Source organism: Stigmatopora argus, chromosome 8 (assembly GCF_051989625.1).
Source record: "Stigmatopora argus isolate UIUO_Sarg chromosome 8, RoL_Sarg_1.0, whole genome shotgun sequence".
In the NCBI taxonomy this organism is placed as follows: Eukaryota; Metazoa; Chordata; class Actinopteri; order Syngnathiformes; family Syngnathidae; genus Stigmatopora; species Stigmatopora argus.
This window is the reverse complement of record NC_135394.1, coordinates 4,005,593-4,030,000: the sequence shown is the minus strand read 5'-3', so window position 1 is coordinate 4,030,000 and position 24,408 is coordinate 4,005,593. Positions and strand designations below refer to the sequence as shown.

At 38.1% G+C, this 24,408-nt stretch overlaps 2 protein-coding genes across 8 annotated transcripts; one reads left to right on the top strand and one right to left on the bottom strand.

Annotated features, from left to right (window-relative positions):
* Positions 1-1,729: 1,729 nt before the first annotated feature.
* Positions 1,730-13,310, bottom strand: ttc22 (tetratricopeptide repeat domain 22). 7 transcript variants are annotated; one of them, XM_077607528.1, is made up of 10 exons: positions 13,152-13,296; positions 9,885-10,182; positions 5,944-6,244; positions 5,819-5,874; positions 5,633-5,748; positions 4,626-4,744; positions 4,383-4,544; positions 2,702-2,854; positions 2,557-2,631; positions 1,730-2,469 (listed from the first exon to the last, which is right to left on the bottom strand). In XM_077607528.1, exons 2-10 carry the CDS (start codon positions 10,145-10,147, stop codon positions 2,095-2,097), a joined length of 1,620 nt encoding a protein of 539 aa, XP_077463654.1. In that variant the 5' UTR covers positions 10,148-10,182; positions 13,152-13,296; the 3' UTR covers positions 1,730-2,094. The 7 variants fall into 7 exon arrangements, with proteins under 7 accessions (XP_077463654.1, XP_077463651.1, XP_077463653.1 ...); XM_077607525.1 differs by having other exon boundaries at positions 1,730-2,631; XM_077607527.1 differs by having other exon boundaries at positions 1,730-2,631; positions 13,086-13,254.
* A 526-nt stretch (positions 13,311-13,836) lies between these two features.
* On the top strand, positions 13,837-23,780 carry lurap1 (leucine rich adaptor protein 1). The gene is made up of 2 exons (XM_077608184.1): positions 13,837-14,463; positions 22,040-23,780. The coding sequence occupies exons 1-2, from the start codon at positions 14,239-14,241 to the stop codon at positions 22,862-22,864; spliced, it is 1,050 nt and encodes a 349-aa protein (XP_077464310.1). The 5' UTR covers positions 13,837-14,238; the 3' UTR covers positions 22,865-23,780.
* The last annotated feature ends 628 nt before the right edge of the window (positions 23,781-24,408 follow it).

Sequence of the window (24,408 nt, the reverse complement as noted above, 5' to 3'; positions counted from 1 at the left end):
CCCATTGTTCTTGCCACTGGACCACAGTGTCTTCTGAAAAGATGTGATTGGAAGTTATATTTATCCTTTTAATTACCTCAATAAACAATTTGAGAATTGCAAAGAGTGGAATCAAACTCACTTCTGATTTGAACTTGCATCCACTTGAAGTTCTGAGCCATTGTCTTTGCCACTGCACCACTGTAAAGTTGGAAGTTGTATTTATCCTTTTCATTACCTCAATAAACAATTTGAGAATTGCAACGAGTGGAATTGAACTCACTCCTGATTCCCGCCTCATGTTCTGACCCAATGATTTTGCCAGTGGACCACAGCAACAACTAGAAGGTGAAGAATCAGAAGTCAGATTTATTCTCCGACTCTCTTAGCCTTACTTGCTATGTCATTTTTTAAAGAAAAAAAGCCTTACTATACTATGTCGTTTATTAAGAAAAGAAGCCTTACTATACAATATCGTTTTTTTAAGAAAAAAAGGCTTCCTCTACTATGTCGTTTTTCAAGAAAAAAAGCCATGCTATACTATGTCGTTTTTTAGGAAAAAAAGCCTTACTATACTATGTCGTTTTTTAAAGGAAAAAAGCCATACTATGTCGTTTTTTAGGGGGGAAAGCCATACTATACTATGTCGCTTTTTAGGGAAAAAGCCTTCCTCTACTATGTCGTTTTTCAAGAAAAAAAGCCATGCTATACTATGTCGTTTTTTAGGGGGGAAAAGCCATACTATACTATGTCGTTTTTTAAGAAAAAAAGCCTTACTATACTATGTCGTTTTTTAAGAAAAAAAGCCATACTATACTATGTCGTTTTTTAAAGGAAAAAAGCCATACTATACTATGTCGTTTTTTAGGGGGAAAAGCCATACTATACAATGTCGTTTTTTTAGGGAAAAAGCCTTCCTCTACTATGTCGTTTTTTTAGGGGGGAAAAGCCATACTATACTATGTCGTTTTTTTAGGAAAAAAAGCCTTACTATACATGGTCTTTTTTAAACAAAAAAGCCTTACTATACATGGTCATTTTTTAAGAAAAAAGCCTTACTATACATGGTCTTTTTTGTAAATAAAAAGCCTTACTATACTATGTCGTTTTTAAAGACAAAAAAGCCTTACTATACTGTGTCGTTTTCAAAGAAAATAAGCCTTACTATACTATGTCGTCTTTAAAGAAAAAAGCCTATACTATGTTGTTTTTTAAGAAAAAAGCCTTACTATACTATGTCGTTTTTTACGAAAAAAAGCCTTACAATACTATGTCGTTTTTTTTAAGAAAAAAGCCTTACAATACTATGTCATTTTTTAAGAAAAAAAGCCTTACAATACTATGTCATTTTTTAAGAAAAAAAGCCTTACTATACTATGTCGTTTTTAAAGACAAAAAAGCCTTACTATACTGTGTCGTTTTTAAAGAAAATAAGCCTTACTATACTATGTCGTCTTTAAAGAAAAAAGCCTATACTATGTTGTTTTTTAAGAAAAAAGCCTTACTATACTATGTCGTTTTTTACGAAAAAAAGCCTCACAATACTATGTCGTTTTTTTTAAGAAAAAAGCCTTACAATACTATGTCATTTTTTAAGAAAAAAAGCCTTACTATACTATGTCGTCTTTTAAGAAAAACGCTTTACTGTACATGGTCGTTTTTTTTTAAATAAAAAAGCCTTACTATACATGGTCATTTTTTAATAAAAACCCTTAATATACATGGTCATTTTTAAAGAAAAAAGCCTGACTATATATACATAGTATTTATTTTTTAAACAAATAAAAGCTTTACTTTACATAGACCACTTTTTTTAAAAGAAAAAGCCTTACGATGTCCAGCCATTCAAGTCATTTTGCATGCCAGCTTTACGTTTGTACCAAATCTCGGGGTATTCTTTGCTCAGTTATGAAGCATGTCTAATAAGATGAATAAATATTTGACATTATCGTCGACAAGGAAAAAGAGTGTCGCCAAACTTTCGTCAAAACATATAGTATAGTACATATCCAGTAGAAGCAGAACTTCATTACAGTACAGTTTAGCTTTCACGTCACCTGAAATGCACTCATGCCATTTTTTTCCTCATGAGTCAAAACAACCACCTACGTGTGTTTATGCACAAGAAAACGATTTTGTAAGTGTTCTCTTCTTAGCAGTTTTTGTAGGTGCTACTGTCTGCAGTAGCCTTCTGACCAGCTCCAGTCGTCCCGTTCTGATGAGAGCTTTCGACAGCTCTGTGACCTCCGCAGTGTTTCTTCTGTAAAGGCATCGGAGCTCCGCCCTCACCACATCCTCAGGGTACTTCTCCTCAGCCTTCTTCAAACACTGCTCCATCTGGTTGATAATTTGGTTGGAATCAGGGCTCCCCTGCATGAACACAGCCAGTAAGGCCTGGAGAAGGTACCGCAAGGCCGTGGTATCCGTAATCGTCGGTCGTTCTAGGTCCAGAGCATATCTGAAGCAGTCTACAGCATTTTGTTCCTCGCCCTTGAGGAGGAGGCAACGTCCCTTGAGCAAGTGGAGGTCAGGCAAGCTGTCTCCCTGTTCGTACAGTCGGGCCTGGGACAGACTTACCAAGGCACTGTTTATTGCTACCTCATCCACCAGAAGGCTCTCCCGCAATGCATCTACACCCATGTAGTAGTACACCTAACGAAGAAGATGAAAAATGAATTAAAACATATACAATGCATGATTAAAAAAAGGGAATCCTTCTTACCTGTGCAATCTCCAGGTGAGTCCTCAAACAAGGACACACAGCCAAGACTTTTTCCAAGTTTTTCTGGGCCTCAGTTAACATTTGACGGTCTGGTACACCACCTTCTCCACATTTGGCTTTTTCTAGGTCCTTGACGTAAAGTGTTGTGTTGATCTAAAGGAAAGAATATACCAGCATGCTCAGAATAGGAGGTTGTTGTGTAACGTGGTGGTTTCATTTCTCACATTGGATTCTTGGAAGAACTACCATATTTAATCTGTAATTAAAATGTTTTGCATGAATTATGAAGGCTTAAGTGAGGTTGATAGCTCAGTCTTCCTGTGTATTTTTTCTTCCCAATTTCACTCTGAAAAGGATGATGCAAAACAAAAGAAATGGTGACAGGTGATCGTGAGATTAAACCTATAGTTCTGTTAAATTAGCATTGTTGTATGATTATATAGTGCTTTTCCACACAGTTAATGTTGCTCAAAAAGCTTTTACTACTAGTTAATTTAGAAATGAAATTGTGGACTTATCACAATTGGCCTACAATAAATTGTATTCAATAAAGTTGTGTTACTGACCAACACCTTAATGTAATAAAATTAAAATGCATTAACAGTATTGGTGTTGATTCATTTTTCTTTTTAAAATAAACATTTTAAGTATAGGTCATGTTCAATATAAAAATATATTTTCATAAATATGCATTTTTATACGTAAATAGATCGCAGCCATGTGGCTTTATCAAATGGAGCCCAACATGCGCCACATGAAGTTTGCATAGACATGTATCTATAAGTATCATAATATATGCAACTATATTACAAAGAGCTTTAATTTAATGAGTAGAAAATTGTAATATGCTTTGAATTGCGTTCTGTTGAAAAAACAATGGTACTTTTTACGTGCCAAACTTAAAAACGGTCAATCTTGACCCAAAAACAATATACCGCAAAGGGTTTGCATTTCAAGTTCCAGATATATTACAGATCAAATTTGATCAACTAGCAAAAATGTGGGCAGATTGATAACAATACAAGGGAAATAATGATACGAGTCTGAGTATGCTAATATTAGAGATCAAAAGATTTTAAAAAATGCCGCATATACAATCTACTTTTTGCCCGAACTTTTTCTTGAAACAAAATAATCGTAGGCCTCAATACTTTTGAAAGCCACTAATTTTCCTCGAGTGAAGGACTCAGAGATTTCTATTAAATAGGAATAAATGTCTCCCCAGCCTATTTACGGCTAAGACAGAGGAGAGTCCGACCAACATATTTCATCATCACAGACTCCTTATAGGCTTTGAATTACTAGGTTTTATCACCTATGCATACATTTTCGCTTCTCACTAAACCACCTCCGGTCTTCATATGTGAAAGTATATCCGAGAATAAATCAACTAGTCTCATAACATACTGCTTGTCTTCAAACAGAACAATGTTTCTATGGGTTTTACAGTTCTGGTGTCGACCCTTCTTGGAAAGGCCATACGTTACCCCGGGAACAGAAAACTAAGTGTGTCTGACAGTTAAATTTCTATGTTGGAGTTGTGCAAAATGTATTTTTCATAAAAGCAGCAAATGCCTGTGCAAATGTGTTACTGGTCGCCTGCAAAAATCTTAGTCTAAATCATGCTTACTATTTCAACAGATATTTCAAAAATATTTGGGGAAGTGTGTTTGTCCGGTACCTTGGCAAGGGTACAATACGCCTGCCAATTGATTTCTGGATCCGGCAGCACATCGAGAGCCATGTTGCAGATCCCTGTGGCCATCTCATATTTACCCAGCAGAAAGAACAGCTTGGCCAGGAGGTTCAGGATGAAGGCATCATTATTAGCCAACTTTATGGCCTGCAAATCACATTTAAAATATTTGTTTGAAGGTGTACTCTCCAACTAATCCAAATTTGCACAGGTGTATATTGAGCATACATTCCCATAGCAGGTTAGGGGATCAGTGGCTGAGTATCCGCAGTCGTGGATCGACATGGGCACTGTGGTGAAGTCATCCTGCCTCTCCAGCATGATGCCAACGTAACACCAGGAAAGAGCTGGGGATGAGAGTTTAGATCAGGGGTGGCGAACACGCAGCTCTCGAGCCACATGCGGCACCCGGCCAAATGACTTCTTATCTTTGCCTCGTTTCTGTTATTTTTATTTCTCTCTTAAAACACACTCAAATTCATCAGGGCCATTCAAAAAATGTGTATATTTAAAAAATAATTTGGCAGATTAAAATTTTTAAATTTATATTCTGGTGTCAGGTGTGGTGGCTCTTTGACTCTCACAGTTTAGATCACGGGTGTCAAAGTGGCAGCCTGGGGGCCAAATCTGGCCTGCCCCATCATTTTGCACGGCCCGAGAAAGTAAACCATGAGTGCCGACTTTCTGTTTTAGGATCAAATTCTAATAAATATTACAGATGTATATTACCTATATTTCCTGATTTTCCGCTTTTTAAATCAATAATAGCAATTTTTTAAATCCATTTTTTTTCTTTTGTGTTTTTAGTTCCAAAAGCATTTTGTAAAATTCCAAAATACAAATATTTTCTGTTTTCCACTTTAATATTGAACATAATAAAATATATATATATATTTTGTTTCCTTTTGAAATGAAAAACAAGTGATTAAAAGACTTTTTCCCCTTACTAAGAAAAAATGCTCAAATAAACATTGTTTTAGATCTATCTATAAAAACTGAATAGTTAGGGCTTTTGATCCAGTTCTTTTAATCCGGTTTAAAAAAACAAACTAAATATTATATCTAAAATGGTTCGGCCCACATGAAATGGAGTTGACGTTAATGCGACCTGCGAACAAACCCGATTTTGACACCCTTGGTTTAGATCATCTACATTTGTACATTATGTGCATCCCTGTGTAGTTCACGTGTAGACACTGTATCTGATATGAGATGGGATGATAAGTTCTGTTTACCCTTTTGTTGTGTTTTATCAGATTGGAGTGTTTCTCTGAGAAGCCTTAGCCCCTTATTAAAATGTGAGAGCCTGGAGTATTCAGCCTCCTCTTTGGTCTTCACTATGTCATCCAGTCTGCAAGGAGAAGAAAGAAAGACAGAAAAACTCAGAACTGTACATTTTAGTTAAATAGATAGTGTGCTACCTGATATAAATGGTTGCCATCTTAAAGTACCAGCTTCTTTTTTCTTCTAATGGTATCTGAAAAATAGTGTTACAAATTGATTCTGGCCTAAATTCTACTTTCTTACAATCATGATTCCACCTCACCAGATGACCGCCATAGTCCAGGGCTCTATTATAGAGCATCAGGGCTGCGACCAGTCTTTCCCTCAAGTCATCCTCTCGCTCCAGCTCCACATCGTAGGGGTAAACATAGGCCTGCTCCGCCAGGCAGCGGGCCGCCATTTGCCTGCTGTCTTCCTTAGTGGTCTCTCCTGCACCTAAGCCCATCAGTTGGGATACTTTCTCCACACATTCTGCAGCATCCAGCTCTCTTCCCAACTTGTCATACACATATCCCAGGTTAGCCCAGGCATTGAGGTTCCCTTGATCTTCTTTACAAATGCCCCTGAAAAGCCCAAATCGACAATTCAACGAGGGTTAATTAAATTGATTAAAATGATAACAGTTTGGCTACATGGATACCACCATTTACCATTCCCTAGACACAATACAGTGGTACCTCGACCTACGATCAGCTCTACCTACGACATGCTCGAGGTACGATGAAAATTTCAATCGAATAATTCGCCCTAGATACGATCAAAATTTCGAGATGCGACAAAGCCAGGTGGCCATGACATGGGAGGCTGTTTATCAACTGTCTTTTTGCCGCATCTCTTTTGTGTATAACACATATCTACGAGCACTGAACGATTTATCCGCTAAACATGGACCAGAAAACGCACAACGCGCATGCGCGGGCAAAAAGAGGGCTTTCTGGGTAATGAAGTATACTCGTGCACACAAAACCAATAGCCAATGGCACCCTTTCTCAGAATAAAAGTTTTTTTACTCACAATCAATACGTGGGTAAGCTCAGCTGTTGCATTTCCTGTTATTCCTTCCTTAGCCTGTTAGCTCCCGCGATCGCTCATTCAAGACTACTTCTCATTGGCAAGTGGTCGTGCATTATCCTATTGTGAGGACATTTGTGTGCATAATTTTCGGAATATTTTGAAGGGAATACAACAGCAAACAGCCCATCGATAGCGAACGTGAGGTTGGAGGCGTGGCAAACCGCTAACCCGGAAAACGAAGGTAAAAAAAGATTAAAACAAAATTAGAATTCAGTTTTGTGTAAAGTTACATTAAACGTATGTTTGAGTGTCTGTATATATTAATCCAAGTTAATTTAAATTTGTTTGTTCGTTTTACGAGTGCATTGTTGCCGTGGATAAAGTCCCCCCGAACACCCCGCCTCTGTGTATGTCACTGTCTCTACCCTCCACGAAATGCGTCTAATTTTACTTCTATTAAACACATTTTATTACTATTAAACCACTAGTTATGTGTTACTTTGTTAATAGATGGCGAATTAGTAGAAATAAAACATTTTTTCCAATCCAATATCCTGTATTTGGTGTTTTTTCAGAGGGTTGGAACGAATTAATTTGTTTTTAGTTCATTTCAATGGGAAACGTCCACTCGAGTTACGAAAAGCTTGACATACGATCTCAGTCCCGGAAAGGATTAAGATCGTATGTCGAGCTACCACTGTATTAAATTTCGGCAGTGACCACATTTTAGTTGTTAGTGGCCACGAAGAATATTTAACCTTCTTGACCTGTCCTACATATACGTGGATGTCGTATTTTGGGTCATGTAATCCGCAATTGTGTACAAAATGGTAGTATTGTGGCTTATATAGCCTAAAGTGTGACATTTTTAGGGGGTTGAGTTAAAATAACAGCATAGAACAGAAATGATTATTTAAGGCTACTTTCTTTTCATGTAAACATGATACATATTTTTAAATACTACCGTATTTTTCTATTAAGTTTCCATTTTTTCCATAGTTAGACCATGCATGCAATTTATACTAGAGTAATTTATATATGAAATTATTTAAGGGAACCCAAAGTAATATGTTTATTTTTTATTCTTTTATTAATAGTAACTCATCTACAATATGGAACCTTAGAAAATTAGCATCAAGTTAAAATATTATGTTTTTTCTTGTTTTTATCCTGTTTATCTATTTATTCTCCATTGCACTCCGGATAACATTTAGCTTCTGTTATATAATATTTTTAGCTCCTGTTTTCATAATACTGTTTAGATGTTATCTTTTAAAAAATATTTTAACCCCGACATGTTGTAATCCGGAAGCCGAGCAATGACATTTCATTGCCAAACTTGGCTGCTGTGTTTTCTTTTATATTTTGTGCAATGACAATAAAGCCAATACATTAAAAAAAATGTTAATGATTCTTTTCTATAGAGCGACTCATAGCCTGAAGTGTGGTATATGCAGGCAGTGATGACTGATGACAAAAAAAACGTATGGATTGGAGAAACTATGCCTAATAGTGAAGTCGCTAGTGTCTAACTTGTTACTTGAGTTTAAATTGTCAAACGTGAGCGATTTCAACACGTGCAACTTTAGCAGGCGTGTTCCGGTTATCTTCCATTCTTATGAGAATAAGACTGTTCCTGTTTGGCAGCCATGATGAGAAATGTATCGTAAGCAATGCATTCTTTAAATATACCTCATATGTATTTTGGATTTGATATGAGAAGGTATAAACATGGATATTATGAATATTCAATCCACAATGTGTTAAGGTGAGAAGTTCGGTCATCCGGGAGGGGCTCGGAGTAGAGCCGCTGCTCCTCCGGATTGAGAGGAGCCAGATGAGTTGGCTCGGGCATCTGATCAGGATGCCCCCAGGAGGCCTCCCTTGGGAGGTGTTACGGGCACATCGAACCGAGGGGAGGCCACGGGGCCAACCTCGGCCACACTGGGGATACTATGTCTCCCGGCTGGCCTGGGAACGCCTTGGGTCTCGGAAGACCTGGATGAAGTGGCTCGGGAGAGGGAAGTCTGGGCCTCCCTGCTTTAGTGCTGTCCCCGCGATCAGACTTCGGATAACGCGGGAGATGAGAATCCACAATAAACTAATTCACGATAGCCAGCTAACGGCTTTAAAGTATTATTACATTCATTCATAATCTGTACCGCTCATCCTCCCAATATATTATGTATATATTATATATATATAAATATATATATATATATACACACACATATATACACATATACATATATACACACATACATGTACATATATATACATATATACACACATACATGTACATATATACATATATACACATATATACATATATATATACACACACATATATATACATATATATACACACATATATACACATATACACATATATATACATATATATATACACATATACATATATATATACATATATATACATACATACATATATATAATATACTATATACATATATACATACACATATATACACACATTCACATATACACACATGTATATGTGTATATGTATGTGTGTATATGTGTGCATATGTGTGGTATGTGTGCGTATGTGTGGTATGTGTGGGTATGTGTGGGTATGTGTGTGTATGTGTGTATATGTGTGTATATGTGTGTATATGTGTGTATATGTGTGTATATGTGTATATATGTGTGTATATGTGTATATATGTATGTGTATATATATGTGTATATGTGTATATATATATATATATATATATATATGTGTGTATATATATATATATATATGTACGTATATATATGTATATGTGTATATATGTGTGTGTATATATATGTGTATATATATATATGTACGTATATATGTATATGTACACACATATATACATAAATATAAATATATATACACATCGTTTTTCATTTTTACAGGTGCCCAACTTTTGTCACTGGACATATTGTAGTAGGTACATTACAAGTTTAGCATTATAATCTTGAGTCTTTAGGGATTGCGTGTATTTTCATTGTGGTGTTTACCCCTCTCTACCTGCTGAGTTAGCTCACGATGACACATTTATCCCAAGGGCGAGAGAGTTGAACCTCTCGACTGTACTGTAAAGCTCTTGTGCAAAAACTACAAAACATACAACAGTGGATTCCAAAAAAATCTAACTTGATTAGGGTTAGGTAAGAAATAAACTGTACACATGTTATCACCGGAATATTTCCTCTGCAATTTGAAGGTGGTCGAGGTGAAAAGCCAGAAGACCCAGAAGATTACGAACAGCATACTGTAGATATCCAGCTTCAGCCTCCAGTTCTCCCTTGAGACTTTCCTGTTTTAGGTAAGTGTCTCTTTGTCTCAGTTTCAAAGGTCCAGTAGAATCACAATTGAGGTTTAGGTCCAGGTGGAAGTGCCCCGGAATGTAGTCCATGTCCTCCATCAGCGACTCAATGTCCTCTATTGTATTCGAGTCCATGACCCTTTTCTCTCCTGCCAATCCTCCTACATAGGCTTAATTACAAAAATAAGTCATGGCAGAGCAGGATGGACAATTATTACAATGATTTTTTTCTTGCTCCTGACTAATGCTAAAATAATGGAGCTAATTCTCCCCAGCGCTCGCAGGCTTTTGTTAATTTGACTCAATGTCGGCACTCACCTGTTCTAGACTGGTTGAACAGGTTGGACTAGGGAGTTACCAGGAAGTAGAATAGAGTCTTATAAGGAATACAGGTATTCATTCACCTTTCTAATGAATACTTAGATCTACCCATACAATTTGACCATCTGTGACTTTTATGTTTGAATCAGAACACTTAAGTGTGTGAAGAACATATGCATGGATATCGCACCAAGTTTAAATGAATGAATAATTTAACCTTAAATAGAAAGGCTATCAAAATAAAAGCAGATCATTTTGTGATGCTCATGTGTAGAAGAAGTACAACAGCTATTAAGAGCCATTGCATTTTACAAAACTGTTACATCCACTGCTACTGTGGTTGCCAGTAATGCAGTGCAACACCTCCTATCGCTTAAAGAGCAGCACTGCATTAAGCAAGCATTACAAAATTAAAAAGGCATGTCATCAGAGTGATAATTTATGACATTGTCTTAATATGGTGGCACATTTTCTTACATTAGACTATCTTGAAGAGTACAAAATTATCACGACACCACTTAGAGCTTGTTTCGTGTGTACCTTTTAGCTATCTGTGGAAAACATGTAGGTGTTAAAAAAAAACTCTTGGATCACCGTTGCCATGGTGGTCACCATGGTAACTAGTCTGATTGCATGAAAATAAAATAATATTTCATTGGTATATTTGTTTTTACACAGGTGATAATGATTAGAGGTAATAAAGGGGGATTGGGGTATGTGTTGATAAAGATTGTTTTGCCCTCAAAATAACCCTGTGTTAACCCACTTAATAATGGACACAAGGCATAGTGGGAGAAATACGAAAACAAACAAAATTTGAAATGTTTGCTACTCAGAAATCACAAACCTGTTGTCATTATGTTCACCTATTAACTCACAGCTGGGTATAAAACAGGTGGAAGTCTTGCTTATTATAGTTCTTTCTAGTTTAATTACCTTGCCCAGACATGACTTTTTTAATTACTTATTTCTGTTTTTACTGAAACATGCACTTTGTGGAGTAGCACCACTAATTTTGTTATATGCAGCTGTTGTATAATGACAAAAGGCTTTTGATTTGATCTGATTTATTTATAGAAGCTAAGAGTAGCACAATAAAATAATTCAAAGGGTTCCAGGAAGGCTGCACTAATCCATACTTTATATGTTCCCACTCCTCCTTCTACTCTGATCCCTTATCAGTCATAATAGCCAATGTTACACCCTTGCAATATGTTTGTTGTGCATTAAATGACTGGGTTTTCATTGGTCCGTACAGTCTTCTGGTTGCATTACTAATATGTTACACAACATGGTTGTGTTTGCAGAAGCCTTCATTAATCAAAGCTTTGCCCAACCCTCACTTTTTTGTAAATAGCACAGCCTGTTACTCACTTCATACATACGTGGAAGAGTATCTTCATTTATAAATGTAACTGGAGTTTCCTGTTAAAGATACAGTAAAAGTAGATAACAAACGTTACCCCGAACAAGCAAAAACTGTCGGTTTGAATTATAAGTTGTCTCAAACAAGCACACATCTGATCACAGTTATTGTATTGAATACATAACAATTACAGTCAGTTTTACCTAAATGTAAAAAAATAAAAAAATCTCAGCATATTTTTAGGGATTTGGGAAAAAAATGTTTAATTACCCTTTTTATCCAGAAAAGAGCTTACATGCTCTTTTGGGGAGTGAAATCAGTGGCATAATAGTTTGTCACAATATAAAAATTCCAAATTATATAGAATTTAGGGAGCAGAAAATGAGTGAATATATCGAAATATATCAAAAAAATATCAAAATAAAGCCATGGTTATTATGGATGAGCTCCAATATCCAATTTTCCCTGTTTGAACTAATAAGGAATATGTTTTTTTATGTATAACTTGTACAATGACACCACGACAAAATGAATTTATATGATTCGCCGGTCCCCCCACTTGAATTAAATGTTTGGGAGTTATATTGTCAGTAATTTCGATGAAACTTATTTCACTCAAATACATATACTAGTCTCTATCAATATCAAAATCAGATAAATTCATTTTGCTGTGCTTCGCCGGTCCCCCTTGCTCGTTTAGAACCAAAAGACAGTTGTTGTGCTATAAAAAAAATTCTCCTTTGAAAAATGGGTTAGATGAGAAAGAAAATTTTCAGTTAGCATAGCACAACAAATGTTTATACAATTATGTACAGGTATACAGAAGCAGGAATATGCCTTTTTGGAATTAGTAAGGAAAACTGATGGTCAATTTCAAAAAAAAGGTTGACAAATTTTACCAATTTAAGCAATGTTTGGGTGTTATTTTTGTTAAAACATTGTAAACCAAAGTGAAAATATGACAAAAATAAAAACTCACAAAATAGCGGTGCTGTTGCATAGTTCAGGAAATTATGATTATAATTACTGGCAACCACAGTAGCAGCTGCTTTTATTTTGATAGCCTTTCTATTTAAGGTTAAATTATTCATTAATTACTAAGCGGATGCACTGGAGGTATGGGTTTTTCCAAATCTGCTGAGTGTAATACTTAAAACTACCACAAGAGAGCAGCAAGTTAACATATTTCTGGTCAGGCATACTAATCGATAATCCTTGCAAATGCTCAACGATTGAGTTTACGCGCTTAGAGAAGGTAAAGAAATTCAATCATTAGGATTATTAGGTCTATTAGGATCCAACAGCCGTTTCTGGCCACCATAAAAAAATTCAACTCTTTACGATGCACGGTTTGGACAAACGTAGCGCGAGCGCGTGTGTGCTCACCTGTAAATCGCTGGCGTAAATTCTTCCAAAAGTAAAGTTTGTAAATAACGTGGAAAGGCGTCCTACCTTACAACTACATTGGTTTAGCGCTGCCAGCAGCATCGTATCTCGCTGAGTTTTCCCGTCACGACAGAAAGAAAGTGTTTCAGGGAGCACCTGGAAACTCGCTGGCGGAAAGTCTTCCGAAAATGTCTCTTGTTAATGACGTCTGAAGGCGCCCCTCCTTACGACCAATCAACCAAGCGGTGCGTTTAGGGACATAATGTAAAAACAATGATTCATACATCAACTCTGGTTTCAGCTTTAACAAATAAAAGATTGAGTTTACACACTTGAAGAAATTCAATCACTCGTCTATTAGGATCCGACAGCCGTTTCTGGCCACCATAAAAATTTCAACTTCTTACAATGCACGGTTTGGACAAACGCAGCGAGATAATCCTAACATATCTCATGTTCTCCCCAGGCCTGCGTGGTTTTCCTCTCAGTCTTTATTTATTATTTATTGATTATTTATTTGTCTGTTGTTAATTGTGCACTTTGTGCAGCTTTAAATCTCATTATACTTGTATCATAACAATAAAAGCATTCAATTCAATAAAGCTTCATGTTAAAATATGCAAATTTTGATTATTTTGAGAGTGCCTTAAATAATTTTGTACTCATTTTTGAATTTGGGTTAAGCCTTTTTTTAACCTGCCCATGTTTTATTGTCCTGTTTTGGTACTTTCAGCAGAAGCCCGACGTGTTTCCTGCGCTGTTTAACTTTGAAAGGATTTACCGGAAGCGATGACACTTTCAGGTGGCCTTGACAGACTTGAGTTCGAGTTCCCTGCTTCTCTGCGGTGAGGCAGGCGGCTGTCATCATGCAGGTGGAATGTGCGCAGTTTAGCCAAGGGTATTAGGGGGGCTTCCAGTCGGGAGCACTCATACGTAGTCTTGAGCCACACACTTGGGATCTCTTTCCGTTATATTTAGCTTTGATAAACGCTCCTTGTTGCGTGGGATGCTGACAGTTTGTTTTTCCAGGCTGTCGCAATCTGCCTCCGCTGTGTTCGCATGTGGACTGCTGCGTTTACTGACATTTGCACAGAAAGCAACATCACAACTGCAGGAAATATTTTCTCCAACATTTCCTTTTGACCAGCGCTAAATGACCATGATGGATGAAGGAACTTTTTGTGACAACACTCCGGACCTGAGAGACATAGAAGCGAAAATCGGCCGGAAGACACCCGAGGGTTTGCTCAGGTGGATGCGGGAAGAGGCATCCTCTCTCCGGGGAAAAGACGAACTGACCCCCGCTGTGGAGGAAACCGAAAAGGAGACGGGGAAGAAGAGCCTGGATGAAAAGATCAGAAAACTAAAGACTGAAATGGTAAGAGTCCAGTCCAATACGTCACAGTGCGCGCGTGCGTCCGTGGAAAATGCATCTTTTTTTCTGAGCATGCTATAAAACAGACAAGTGCAATGATACAAGTATGATACCTTTATGTACAGCTCTGCACTGACCACCTATTCACTGTTTGTAGGGATACATGTGTGTTTAGTGACTCAGCCTCTTATGGGTGCTTTGCATGTGCTAAACACACACAAAAAGAGGCATGGTAAACCCATTATATGTCCAATCCAAAACACAGGTGTCAAATTGGCGGCCCGGGGGCCAGATCTGGCCCGCCGCATCATTTTGTGCGGCCCGAGAAAGTAAATGATGAGTGCCGACTTTCTGTTTTACAATATTTCAGGTGTTTCCCCTTTTTAAATAATAATAATAATCGGACATAGGCTTTGTCATCATCATTGACTCGATAAAAAGCCTAATTGTCACCATACCCAGAAACTGCGTATGACGAAATTGGTAAATCCTTAATAATCATTATAATCATAATTATAATCATAATAATGATTAATAAATCATTAATAGCCATTTTTTACTCCAAAGTTTTCTTTTTTTTCTGTTTGTGTTGTTTTTAGTTCAAAAGGCATTTTTGAAAATCTCAAAATAAATATGTAAAAATATTTTCTGTTTTCCTCATTAGGGTCATGGGGGGTGCTGGAGCCTATCCCAGCTGACTTCGGGCCAGAGGGAGGGGACACCCTGAACTGGTGGCCAGCCTAGGGGCAATACAGAGTGTCCAATTAGCCTACCATGCATGTTTTTGGAATGTGGGAGGAAACCGGACTACCCGTAGAAAACCCACGCAGGCCCGGGAACAACATGCAAACTCCACACGGGTGGACCCACTTGGATTTGAACCCAAGACCCACAGCAGTGAGGCCGACTTGCTAACCACTTAATCCACTGGGCCGCTAATGACAATATTATGTGTTTCGAATTTTTAAAGATGGAGTTGCCTCTGCTTTTGACTCAAATCTTGATAGAAAATATTAGTTATTCATTTTCCGAGCCGCTTATTCTTTTAATAATTGCGAGGGTGCTGGAGCCTACCCCAGCTAACTTCGTTCACCAGGCTGGGGTCACCCTGAATTGGTTGCCAGCCGATCGCAGGGCACAAAGAGACAGACAACCATTCATGTTCGCACTCATGCCTAAGGGCAATTTAGAGTGTCCAATCAGACTACCATGCATGTCTTTGGAATGTGGGAGGAAAACGGAGTACCCAGAGAAAGGCCACGCAGTCACGGAGAGTACATGTAAACTCCACACAAGAAGGTCTTATGCCACTGCGGATTGAACTGTCAATCTCAGAATAGTGAGGCCATCGTACCACCCTAGAATTAATTAACAGGAATAAAATAATAACATATTTACCTTCAATTAAATGCGAGTATATGGGACTGTCTCGCTAGTATACCTTATTAGACAAATGAGTTCTGTGGTAGAAATGCCAAAATTACATTTCAAAAAGTATACATATTAATGAGAATGTACGGATCATGCTCCTCATTTGAATGTGATTGACTGAAGCGCAAATTGAGATTGGCCAAATGACAGATGGCCGTTTGAGCTCCACTAAAACCAAACAAACAGAAGGATTGATTAACATTTTTGGGCCATGAATCATAGCTGCAAGAAAATAGAATAGTGAATGTGACAAAGAGCCACTTTCTATTTCCAAATGTGTGGAATTTCCTCATGAGGCTCTACTCAGCAAATGTTTCATTCTCATTTGAGAGTACTATGCTATATTAAGAACACAGCAGTAGACTTTTGAACACTGCACTTTATCTGCACCCTTCATACAAAGATAAACACTAAGGCATTTTTCCCCAAACTTTTTTTCCCGCTTAATGGGGACCACCACCGAGAATTAGCAACAAAATGACCCAGACAGAAAAGATGGTTTCTCCCTACCCTCTCTTGTTGACTTATTTTAAAGTATTTTTCAACAAATTCAATTGGTGAAACATGGTCTATAATTATTGTGATCATCTAAAAAAGTTGCTTTCAAAATGGCAGGTGGACTCTGCTATGTAAATGCATTAATTATATAGTATATGTGAGATTTTTTCACTTTTCTTGAAACTTCTGTCTTTTTATGGAGATGAATGGACTATATACACCGTGACCGGACGTTTCGTCGAAAGACGTTTGGTCCCCGGACGTTTCGTACACCGTGACCGGACGTTTCGTCGAAAGATGTTTGATCGACCGAACGTTTGGTCGACCGGACGTTTGGTAGAATGGACGTTTGGTAGAACAGACGTTTTCTAGAACAGACGTTTGGTCGCCGGGTTCGCTCGCTGTCAAATTATGACAGAAAGTTTACTGTTGATATTTTGATATTAGATATTTAGATATTAAACTCACCATCTCTCTCTCTCTCTTGATTACAATTTTGAGAGCTGGTTTCAACAGTAACAACCCAGCGACCAAACGTCTGTTCTACCAAACGTCCGTTCTACCAAACGTCCGTTCTACCAAACGTCCGGTCGACCAAATGTTCGGTCGACCAAACGTCCGGGGACCAAACGTCTTTCGACGAAACGTCCGAGTACCATATACACACATTTTTACAGTAGGTCTTTACTCTGCCCATGTTAACCAAAGAAAAATATCATATCAGATATCAGATGCTGCAAGTGTATTTTCTAATATTTTGTGAGTCTTTTTGTACCATTTTGTAAGCTTATCCACTTGTCATCAAAAATCCAACCGTTTTCTTTAACTGTTACAATCTTATACATTATAATATGTCCACCTTTTTCTTCCAGGATCATACTTTATTTTTTTAATTTAGGAGAGATAGGCAGCTCGGTAGGCCAGTGGTTAGCGCATTGGCCTCACAGTTCTGGGGTCGAGGGTTCAATCCCAGGTGGGTCCTTACTGTGTGGACTTCTCCCTGGGCTTGTGTGGGTTTTTTCTGGGTACTCCAGTTTCCTCCCACTATCCCCAAAAAATGCAGGGTAGGCTGGTTGAACACTCTAAATTTCCCAAAGGTATGACTGTCAATGTGAATGGTTGTCTGTCTCATTCTGCCCTGTGATTGGCTGGCCCCCAATTCAGGGTGTCCCCCACCTGGTGCCCATAGTTGGCTGCGATAGGCTCCAGTGCCTCTTGAGGATAAGCGGTTCAGAAAACGAATGAACTTTAGGAAAGTACTTCATCATTCCTGCAGGAAGTTCTGCATGAGTCACACTTCAAGGTTAAATGCCTGCAGGGGGCAGGTTGACTGTTTTTTCTTCTTGTTTTTATTTTTCTTATCTCTTCCTGTCGCTTGCTATATTGACTTTCTAGCCTCTATATGTGAATAATGTCAGTTTTCTGCACAAAATATGTTGCTATGAAGCAATATCATTGAATTAGTCTGCCATCTGTGAATATTGGTAAACAGCCTCCTCCTACACTGCTGAAGACCTGGTTGCACAATTGATACCAAATCGACTATTGTTGACATATAATAATTGTTCAAACTTTGTATTTGCATTATGCAAAGGGATTTGTCTCATGAGTGGAAAAAAACCCTCTGATTCATCAAACAAGACTCATATTAAAGTAGGGTTGAGCACCCAGTAATTAGATGCTGTGTTGTACAGTATGTTTACGTGTTAAATTTTAAAATAGATGCATAAAGGAAACAGTGACTCAGAGTTTTTGAGAGATTTTATACAAAAAGAGAATGCACTGGAGGATAGAAAAGACACGACAGTCAACCCTCTGTTGTCTCATGTTGAGTGCAATGATGAAAAATGTCTGCCTGGGTCAAATTGGCGTGGGTAAAGGACATGGGGAGGGGGTGGGGGGTTCATGAAAAGAAGATTTACAAGCGGCTGGGTGGTATGTTGCTTCGGTATAATTTAATGCTGGTCACTGTGTTGCGCCCATTCTTACTATCAGTGATACACAGTTAAGGAGAGGACAGTGTAGCATCTTGGGGGCAATTTTTGACGAGCATTCGTGTTGTTAATCAGACATACCATAATGATACATTATTAGGTCTCTACTGACTCGGCACACACACTAAACTGTACATTGTAATTTTGGTATGTTATACAAGAAAAACTATTTTTATAAAGCATGTTGGATAATATACTTCTTAGTGGTTTTAATAGTGGAATCGGCTCCATGATGTAAAAATTAGTCGATCATATGCTAGACTTGTCATTTATAATTCAAAAATGACTGACTATCATATGCTTTCTGCAGTTTCCTTTCCTCAGCAAAATTTTATAGCATCTCATCTGCTCCAAGGCTTGTTTTTCCACCCACATGTTGATGGTTTAGGTTCACTCGCGCTGCTCGCAGTGTGTGTTTGCCAGTTGGCTGACATGAAACTTGCTGATAAAATAACCACGCTCTTCATTATTTTTAACCTAAGGACAGCTGTTAATCATGACATTTAGATTTTTTTTAAATCACCTTTTACTAGTGTTGTCAATTAAAATCAAACAGGCTTGTCCTTTCTCTGGAGATAAAAATGGAGAAAATTAACCAAAGCTCCACATATGAAGAAAATCGAAGGAAGTGTCCAAAGAAAACTGCACCTCAGCACATGTCCAACAAAGTGTCCATCCGTAAAAATGTTGAAATGGACTTTACGACAGTATAAATTATATTTATATGACATATTTGCAAGTAGCTTTGCCAGTTGCTTCTCCAGATGGGGTAGCCGAAAGCTTGCTTTTATTTAATTCCAACCTTAACATACAGTGAAGTCTATGGTAAATGTCTAGCTACTCTTTGAGAGATGTTTTCACACTTTCATGATTGCAGCATTTAAAAAGAAATGTATAGAAATACATAGATTTTTTTTTTTTTTTTTTTAAAGGAGCCGCTTGATGGTGTAGAAGTTCACTCGCTTGACTTCGGTGCGGGCTCGATTCTGTATTTTCTCGCATATATGCCGTATTTGTTGCTCATAAATGACTGAATCGAGGGTATGGCTTATATTCGCACAAATTACACTTGACATGCACAAAACTGCAAGGTGACAAAGACGAAACGCCATAACGCAAGACAATGCGGACGATAAGGTCATGTTTTTCAAAATAGAGAAAGGATAAACAGATAAAACACTAAACAAAATTTATTTTGACTTCTATAAATGAAATTGAGGAGGAAAAAAACGTATCTTGCATAAAATGTGAAAAAACTCACTTACTTGTGCCTGCCATTGCTCACTCAGGGCGCCGCCATCTTACCTAGGGATGACAAACTAGACCGCTATGGACACACTTCCAGATTGTACTGCTCACGTGACTTCCTTTTTGAATTTGTCTATGTGCAGGCAATGCCCTTTCGGAATGTGCAATCCAACAGACAATCCTTTCGATTCATTCAGTATCTCAGAAATACCATGTGGGAGGGATGATTTTTCTTGAGATTTTCCCTTCAAAGTAACAGATTTATACTCCATATAAAACCATGAATATGGAGGTGAAAATTGTGAATCAGGGGGCATCTTATATGAGAGAAGTTGTAAAATTCAACGATTTTAGGCAATTTTAAGGGTAAGGCTTATACGCGGAGGCAGCTAATATGCGAGAAAATACGGTAGTTAAAAGCCCACCTGCATGACTCACATTAAAGATGAATTTATTGTTCATTCAAGCTGTGTACCGGATAATTGAAGGGCACAAAAGTTTGCGGTCATATGCTACTTCAGCGCTGACTAGGCCTGAAGAACCTTTACTGCCATTCTCATTAAGTTCTGAGTGACTGCAAGCCTCAAACCTCAAACCCCAAGCCCACCCCTCATATCAGGGTGCCAGGAGACCAGTATGTTTACCACCACACATTTATCTAGCTATGCTGAGTAACCATTGCAGTGTTTAATCACATGTATACAGTTGGCTACTACCCTACTCCCATGGTATTAGTTGTACCCGGTGACCTCTGGTGATTATTAATCATTAGGAGGGATTTCTAAGATCTTACACTGTTTGCACACAGGATAAGCAATGTTTGTAAATTGGTTTATTTCAGTGACATTGGCGATCCAAACTGCAGATGGTAATCTTCCGCTGCAGGTTTAGGTTTTTTCCTTTGTAGACTCAAGGTGTCTGCTGTGGACGTCAGAGTCTCCTGCATTGCACCTGTGCCCCATCTCATTAGTAGGGTGTTTAGTGGTCAAGGCAAGAGAAGGATGCCAAAATTTTGCCTTACTTGTCGGTATTGTCAATTTGTGTCCCAATCTTGTGCCCTTTCGCTACTTGCTAGTCTCTACCTAGTCCGCGATTTGTCATGTTTTTATTTGCTTGTTGCTCTTCTCATTTTTGATATTCTGTGTAAGTGTAGTAGCTTGCTTTGTTTTTTTACTCGTACATTTCTCTTGTGGCACTCGGTTCGTCCCCTGGGTTACCATCGAATTAGGGTTAGATTGACCTAATGTCATGGATTCGTTTTGTTACTTACTTTTGGTGTTCCCCTGTGTTTTTTCTGGTCAATAATTTATACAATACAAAGAATGTTCTTGATTTGTCTTGTCTACTCTGTGGACCGTAACTGCAGCTTTGAACTTTTTTCTAAATACTCTATTGCATACTATAGGAGCACATATTCTATCGGTTTTAAGGCACGCTATGGATTAAAATTTAGGTAATTGTTTAAAGTTGATCAGGTTCTTCTTCCTTTCTCTCCTAAATTAGAGCTTCCAAACAGACTAAAGTATAGGGCAATAATTACCGACTAGAGAAGAAGCAACATAATGGATACTGTATATTTTCTTTATATTATTTTGGACCCTTCTTATTTTCAAATGTATTTTGGAAACTCTTGGGAGTTCTGGCCTCATTTGCTTAGCTAAAGAGCAGGCTTTCTTATATTGAGGCAAAAGTTTTGTCATGTGGCCTCAAACATGTTGAGCTTTTATACAGAATAATTGGGTTGTAATAAACCCTTTCAAAAGATGAATGAGAGATATAAAACTAGCTCCTGGCAAAGAGTATTTTTATACATATAGATAAAGGAAGGTGACAGCACTAAAAAAGGTTAACATGGTCTAGGGCAGGAGTGGGCAAAGTATTCCACAAAGCGCTGTAGTGGGTGCAGGTTTTCATTCCAACCCATAAAGAGGACACTTTTTCATCAATCCGGTGTCCTGCAAGTGCAATCAGTATATTGCAGTCAGGTGCTTCTTGTTTTCTGCACAAATCTCATTGGTTAAAGTGTCTTTGCTGGATCGGTTACAACAAAAACCTGCACCCAATGCGATCCTCGTGGACGGGTTTGCCCACCCCCTGGGCAATGTAGGAGTTTCTTAGGAATATTTTAAATATTATGCCCCTCTCAGTTTTTTTACACTATATGATCATCTCCTGTTTTCAGAAACGTTGTCATTCTCACATTGTCTTTGAAAAGGTACTGTATTTTTTAGACTATAAGTTGGACCAAGATATATAAAAAAAATAAAAAATAAAAAAACACATACAGAAGACGCACTTGAGTATTAGTCGCAGGGCTAGTCAAACTATGAAAAGAATTACGTGTGACTTATAGTCCGGAAAATGCAGTAATCAATACTTTTCATCCACTTCTATTTGTGTTTCTACAGGCATATTTGCGCTCAACGGACATTAAGATCCTACAGCAGCTGCTGGCGGTCCATGAGGGCATCGAAGCAGTCAAATGGTTGCTGGAGGAGCGCAGCACGCTGACAAGCCGATGCAGCAGCCTGACCAGCAGCCAGTACAGCCTGGGAGAGGGCCCCGACGCGTCCTGGAGGGGCTCCTGGAGCAGCCTTCACGACCCCAATGACAAGCTGGACAACATTTCCATCGGCAGTTACTTGGACACGCTGGCAGACGATATGGACGAATACTGCCCTTCCACCTCAGATTCAGTCATCTGTTCTTCCACGCAACAAATCTCGGATGCGACTTCCGGTGGCCGAAAAGCTGGAGTCACCGGAGCCGTGGTCTCTGCAATGGCGAATGGGGACAAGTCTGGGGCTGCAGCAGGAATTAGGAAGGAAGGGGTCATAGGCAATCGGACGAGATCAAATGAAACTGGAACTGGTAAAGGGACCCTTGTTATCAGTGATGTCAATGGGAATGGGACAGTCGGAAATGAAAATGGAAAGCCTGACGGCAAAGGAGACACTTTAGTTTGCACTAATGTGGCGGAGAGACCTGTTTCTTTGAGCAATACCCAAACAATCAAAATCAATGGAAACGTGGAGAAGACAACCACACCAACTGTCGGCCACACTAGGACGGGCCTCAGCGAAAAACATGCCATTAAAAAAAGCCCCAAACGTAAACCTTACAAAAATGGAAACGTTGACTTGGATACTTGTAAACTCAATGGCAAAGTGCATCTGGAGTATGACGCTCACTGGCAATGGGTGCAGTCACAAGAAGACGTGACATTTTTGTGAAACTACCCACTTGACCAACTTTTATTCTGATGATAAATTGGCCACTCCTTCCTTACTTCTCTTGCTATGCTAACTGTAAAAGACACTTTCTTTCCTTTCCTTGCACAACATTTTGATTATTTCCAAAAGATAGATTTTAGCTGCATAAATCGAAAATTATGTGCAAAAGATTTCTCAGGCTCTTCTGAAGATGTGTCCTATCTAGTTTATATTTTCCTTCCAAGCACCTTCCAGAAATCCAATACCAATACTAAATATATACATGGATAACATGACTCTCCTCAGTAATACAATTTTATATTTAGCAGCACTGTAAGAAACTCAACAGTACAAACTATGTCAGCTTAGTAGAAGACCAAAGTTTATCCCCCTTGGACTAAATTTGTGTCACCCAATTATTTAAATATGTATACAGTGTAACTGAAGAATTATATCAGTTATTTACTCATTGCTAATGTATTAACAAGTAAAAACACATGTTATACAGTCGTGAGTGTTATGATCTGTAACCATGTTTGTCTCTAGCACAAATATATATAAATATATACTTACCTGACCTAAAAACCGAGGGTGTTCCCCTCATTCTTTGTGCTATGCACGTTATGCAATATTTTTGTGTGGTCAAACAATCAATGCTTAACTTATTGTCTGTCACATGTTGATGTATCTGCCGTAGCTGCTCATAGCTGCATTTCGAATATGCCTTCTTTTTGAGAGTAAAATATTGACCTGGTAAATTCTTTATAAGAAGTAAATTAGTGCCTGTTTGTTGAACACCCCTAAATATACTGCAACTGCCTGGCCTGTTCTTTCCCTCTTGAAATGGATGGACTATTGTTGTTATGATATCAGGATAGCAATGTATTTTTGCCTGCTTCTGCCTTTCTGCTTGTGTATAAATGAATGACTCAACCAACACTCTGTGTGCTCTCACTAAATTATAACGTCAAGTGTGTGTGCTTGTGTGTCCGACGGATTTACGCCTGATATTTATTACTATTCTTCAAGGGGGGATGCATTTCATTTTGCTCTAGATATACCAGGGTGTGTGTTGGTGTCATTTGAGTCAACGTGACATTAATGCGGTTCGCCAATAAACCTAATTGCACAATTTTTATCCTTAAAACTCATGTTGAATGTTATGTCATCCACTGTGAAACAGGAAACGCTATTAACAAACAAGCACACGTTGTACTGGCACATACTGCAAATAAGAGATCCACAAGCTTTTTGCACAACAGACTAGTGTAACATATAATTATACAGTGGTACCTCGAGATATGAGCTTAATCCGTTCCGGGACTGAGCTCGTATGACAAGATTCTCGTAACTCGAGCGGAAGTTTCCCATTGAAATGAATGGGAAACAAATTAATTCGTTCCAACTCTCTGAAAAAAAAACACCAAAAACAGGATATTGGATTGAAAAAAATGTTTTATTTCTCATAATTCGCCATATATTGACAAAGTAATAAATAACGAGTGGTTTAATAGAAATAAAGTGTTTAATCTAACTAAAATTGGGCGGATTTCGCCGAGGGGAGA